The following is a 5,541-nucleotide window of genomic DNA, read 5'->3' on the forward strand; positions in this document are numbered from 1 at the left end:
CCAGCCCATCACCTAAACAGCAAGTGCAGCCGGTCAGGGGGTGATCAGCTGTGCTGGGATGTGTCCTGGCTGACCTGCTTTGTTGGGTGATGTTGCCTGTTGTCCTGAGTTGAGGTACAGCAGCATGATACATGTGCCCAGAGAATCACTTGCTGGGGAACACCTGAGGTGCACCTCTGTCAACAGGAAAACCTGGGTAGGTTCTCCTGGGGCCTCAGGAGCCCAGTCTTCCAAGAAAAATCCAGGGGCATGCAGAATCAGGGTGAATTCTTTATAGGGTGAATTCCACTGTACATCCTTAAATTGCCATGGCAGGGGGTCGGACTTGATGATCTACTAAGGTCCCTTCTGACCCTAGAAACTATGAAATTCTTGTGTGTGATCCTGTAAAGGTATGGGTATAACAGGTCTAACCCATGACTCCCTCAAAACATGGGTGCACTGGCTAGTGTTCCTTTAGCACCTTCTCTCAGCATCCTCAGGTTGGACTTCTTCACTGGGCCCCTTCCATTGAAAGGGCTGAGTCACCTATAGAAAATACTCAGAAGATCTAGCAAGGTTATAGCTAAAGTGGCATGGAGAGATGGCAGCTGGGGAGGAAAGTATTTGCAACTTCTGGTCCTTACTGTGAAGGAGCCTTAGTGTAAATGAGAATGATGCTGGCTGTTGGTTAAGAATAAGGAACATATATTTTGGATGGACATATTGGCTAGGGACAGACATTGCACATAAACCAGTTTAAGTGAATGGAACTTGGTCTAAATCTGTAACAGAACAGATGTTCAGTGCACATCAAATGGTTTGAAAATGGCTAAAACCAGTTCGAAATAAAACTGGTTGAATGTAGTATCAGACTTACCTGATTTGGGTGAAACTGGTTTATGTAATGTCTGTCCCAGACCCCTTCTTGTTTAACTTAAGCCAGAGTGCCACAGCATCCCAAATGCTTTGCAGCCCTTGGCAGGGCTCTGCTAGTGCTCTGGCAGAAACTGCAGACACAGCAACATCTTCCTGGATTCCCCTTGCTCCACCCCTCCTCACCACTCCCTGCTCAAGTAGGGATTCCCCTCTTGCACAGCATGGACCATAGCAAGCATGGGCAACTGGTGCCACCTTACTCGGGGGGGCACACGTCCCCCAACAACCAGTCAGCGACTAGGGGGGTGGTCACCGACTGGCCAATCCCACCGAACGGGGGAGGGGGGTTCCCCCCACAGCCTATCTCACCAACTGGGGAAGGGCGAGTCCTCCCACAGCCGATCTCACTCACTGGCTTCTGGAAGTGACCGTGGCACTTCTGAGGGTGGCCACAGCACTCCCACTCCCCAGCTAGCACATCAGCGCTCCTGCTGGCCCCCCTAACCATCACCTAAGTGGGAAGCGCAGCCTGTCAGAGGGTGCACCAGCAGTCCAGGGGGTGCACGTGCACTCCTGTGCACCCCTATGTGTCGCCACTGGTAGCCAGCATGTGGCTAATGCTGAGAGGGGTCTGTATAAGGCAGACAGGACAGTGTCCACTTAAGGCTTTTTAGAGCTACTCAACAGGTAGCTGGTAGTGTCCCTCCATTCCTCCTCAGAAAAAAATGTTTCAGAAGAGCTTTAACTAACGAGAGAGGCTTTTGTTTTCTGTACAGGATGATAAATGCTGTCAACTCCCAGTGTAACTCCCTGTTGTGTAAGTAAAGGGAAGGAAGGGCTGCTCTAGTGTCCCCTGACTTCTAGCTTGAGCCACTGCAGGCATGTGCCTGTATTTCTTCAGTCCAGAGGGGATGTCTGTGCAGTTACGAACTGGTTCAGCCTAGCCAAGTTAAACTAACCTGAGAAGATTGAATCAATTCAGGCTCAGGCTTTTTGAATGTCTGTCCCTAGCCATTATAGGCCAAATTCCCATCAGGTATAATTCAAAGTAACTCTGACTTCAGTGCAGATCTGGTAACTTACACAAGCAGATGTGGTCCTATAGTTGGATTTATAAATTATTCTGATATTGAATTATTGTGGAGGAGAAGAACCCTGGGGAAATGAATTCAGAAAATCACAAAATATACACAATGTTAAAATGTTAATAGCAAGTATTTCTCCAGGGAATTAAGTCATCTTTTAATATTCTACAATAATGATCCAAGAGCCATTAGTTTGCACTAGTGATCCTGCAGTATTTTGGATTACTTCAGCACCATATAGTAGTCATTTATAAAGAAGGTTCAGAGTGCATAATTAGATTCAGGTGATACACATCTACATATTGCTGTATGGCTACAGCACCATGCTTTAGTACTTCCAAAAGGGCAGTAACCATTTACACTGCATCATCACCATGCGCAAGACACACGGTTAGATTTCACCGCTACTTTACCGTAGCAGTGCACTAAAATGGTAGAGGGCACTGCTATGGCGAAATAGCTGCCAATCATGTATAGACTCATGTGATCACTATGCCACTGTGGTGCACTGTACGGCAACATTGCATGTCATTACAATGACATAGGACAGTGTGTAGATGCTCCTGTAGAGTAGGAAGCAGCTGCTACTGTGTCATACTTGAGATCCCTCTGGGGCTAAAATGAAATGCAATATTTGAGAGGGGAATGAAAGGTTAACCTTTTTTCATAATTCACTCTTATTTACCATTCCAGAATCCTTTCAAGTTGTGGTAAGAGGCAATGGCTTTTATCATGCAAGAAATATTGACCAAGTTCTCTGCAGCTTCAAGATCAATGACACCATTACTATCAGTAAGTTGCCAGGCTGACAATTTTATAACCCAGTGCTGCCAAATCTGCCTGCGGGACCATAAATGGGAGTCTTTGCATTGTCTTTAATTGGAGTTGGCTAAGCCCTTAAACCCACAGTAAGAATGAAATTCATCTTTGTGCAGTCCCAAGATATGTGATCCACTAAGTTGTACTTTGAGGGTTTAATTGGGACTTAAGTAGTATATACATGATGTATAAAACAGGAGTGAATTTCATCTTTACTTGGCATGAACAACTAAACTAATGTGACTTTCCATCCATTCTAATAAAGCCCAGTAGGAGCTGGGATGTGAGTGTGGAGGCCTGGGTGGGGCAGGGAATGAAATTGTCCTCTGTTCCCTTTAATGGTAATAGGAAAAGGTGGTATGAGCCTGGTTCTACTTTGTGGGGAGGGAAGGGGAGTGATGTAGTCAGAAACTGTTTGGGAGTTTGTAACCAGCTGCTGGTGTCTGTTCATATCCTCTGTGAAATGATTTGGTGAATCTCAGCCTGATATCCATAGTACAAAGCTCCCATTGCACAACTATGCTAAACTAGGCATCTGGTGGCAGCCTCAGTATTCAGGCAAAGGGCTGAATAGGCTAAAGTAACTGAGCCTCCCTCACATCTCCTTCTCCACCAACAGGCAACATGGGTCTGTCAGGAGTGTGGCTGTGGGAGTTAGCACCACTTATTCCCATGCCACCTCCCTTGGCTGAATACAATAGGGCTTTTATATGACATGTCTGTCCATCAAAAACTTCCTTTCAGCAGTTAATTCATTTACAAGGCAATGCCCATGAATTGCTCCTTCTTTTCCTGCTTTGGCTGCTTGGTCAGACACTATGTTAAGGAAATGCTGGTGGTCTCTCTCACTCCACTCTCAAACGCCCTTTGCCAGAGGTAGCAGTTTGTTTCCTCATGGGTTTCCAGGTGAACAGATGGCCAGACTTTGGGCTTTCTTCTCTTTGTCACTATTCATCAAGCAGCATGTCTATTTGCATTTGGTAGTGAGAATGCTAGGGCAGACCTAGAACTGAAATATGCACAAAGGAAAGCACCATAATTCTACAGCCATTCCATCATGGGCTTCCCTGAGCCAGATCCTCAGCTGGTGTAAACTGACATAGCTATATTAAGGCAACACTGATTTAAGCCATCTGGGGATCTGTCCCTTTGTCGTCTTAGCTCAAAATCATCAATGTTCTTTCCCCCTCCACTCTCCCCCTTTAGACAACGCAGCAGAGGGGCCAAGGGGTACTAATGTCAGGGAAAATGATCTCCCCTCTCAGCTATGGATGAGTATGGACAGTCCAGGAGGCAGAGTCGGACAATTTACATAGTGGCTTCTGCTGCTGATACTCTTTGCATGAACTCTTGTACAGAGAGAGAATTTGGTCTCTAGGATTCATGCATCTTTCCCCAGACCTTAATTAGCATGTCTCAGAGGCTCTCTTGGGGCTCCATTTGTCCCCACTCACCCCAGCCCCTGGGCTGCACTGTGCCATGCCCCCCAACCTGCCCTGCACCCACTGACAGTTCCCCCCACTTTACTCCCTTGTGCAGCTCCAGGAGTGGCCAACGTCACCTGCCTGCAGCTGCTGGGCTGCACTGGGCCCCTACCCCCATCCCTTCCTTAGCCCCAGCCTCACTCCCTCTCTGCCTCACTGCCATGGGAACATATCCCTATTTGTTACCTTATAAACTGGGTTCCTTTTATGCAAATTCTATTTATGCACAGTTTTCTGGGAACACATATACTGCATAAAATGAGGAAAACCTTTACCTCACTTGCACCCTGGACCAGTCTGTCCAGGCTGAGCTCAGACTGTGATCACAACCAAGACTCCATTGTAGTGTCGATGTACCTGAGCCACATTTAAACTACCTAGCTCAGGTGCCGGTAGCAGTCTAACTATGGTGTCATGGAGCTTTATTTTCTGCTTAATCTGCTTGTAGGGCTAATTTTCTAATTAATCTGCCTGTTGGGCTAATTTTGCAGCTGGTGGTGCTGAGCCCTGTGCTGCTATGGCCTGACTAATGCTAGTACTTGAGCCAGCTAGCTCACGTATATCTACCCTACATTGCAGTCACAGTGTAGACATACTGTGTGTGCCTGTCACCTGCAACCTTATTCCAGTCCTGTAGGCCCCTTTTTCAAGAGTATCCAGATGGCTTGCCCCGAGCAGACTACATAGCCTTCAGCTGCCAGTCAGCTGTCTCAGTTTGGGCAAACGGCTGGTATCTATCCAGCTAACGGGGAAGCTCCTTCCCTTTTCTCAGCCCCTAATCAATGAAGCCAAAGCCGTCCCCATTACAGTCATGTTTCGTATTTCACATGTGAAGTCAAGACTGCAAACATCTATAACCATCAGAACACGGAAAATGATTTCCTTTCTGTGTTGTTGTGCCATCCACTGCAAACCCTTATTATAATGCATAGCTGTAGACTTGCCCACTCGAAAATGGAGCTCCTTAGTGAGTAATTTTATATAAAAAGAGACATACATTTTGCAAAAAGACAAGTTGCACAATACGAGGTTCAATATTGAGATGAGCAGTCCTGATGATGCCCATTTAATGTTACAAGCCTGAAGATATCACAACCGCTAATTAAAATGATAACAAATACCACTATGATGATTTCCACCCACAGCAACAAGACTTTCTGAGTACAGCTATGAATAAACAGTGTCATCAAAAGTATGCTGACAGTCAGATCCTGAGAAGTGCTTAATATCTGTATTCTTCATTTAATGTCAGCATTTGTCCATTGTTTGGCCCATTCAGGATCCACTGCTCTTTT

The 5,541-nt window shown here is 46.2% G+C and overlaps 1 protein-coding gene across 1 annotated transcript in view; it reads left to right on the forward strand.

Moving 5' to 3' along the window:
* The window catches only part of ANTXRL (anthrax toxin receptor-like), a 98,178-nt gene that overhangs the window by 42,423 nt on the left and 50,214 nt on the right, over positions 1-5,541 (forward strand). Inside the window, 2 exon segments of the mRNA XM_019556058.1 lie at positions 2,637-2,747; positions 4,826-4,860. Coding sequence (XP_019411603.1) covers positions 2,637-2,747; positions 4,826-4,860 — 146 coding nt within the window.

This window comes from Crocodylus porosus, unplaced genomic scaffold, assembly GCF_001723895.1.
Source record: "Crocodylus porosus isolate Cpor-Errol unplaced genomic scaffold, CroPor_comp1, whole genome shotgun sequence".
Taxonomy (NCBI): domain Eukaryota; kingdom Metazoa; phylum Chordata; order Crocodylia; family Crocodylidae; genus Crocodylus; species Crocodylus porosus.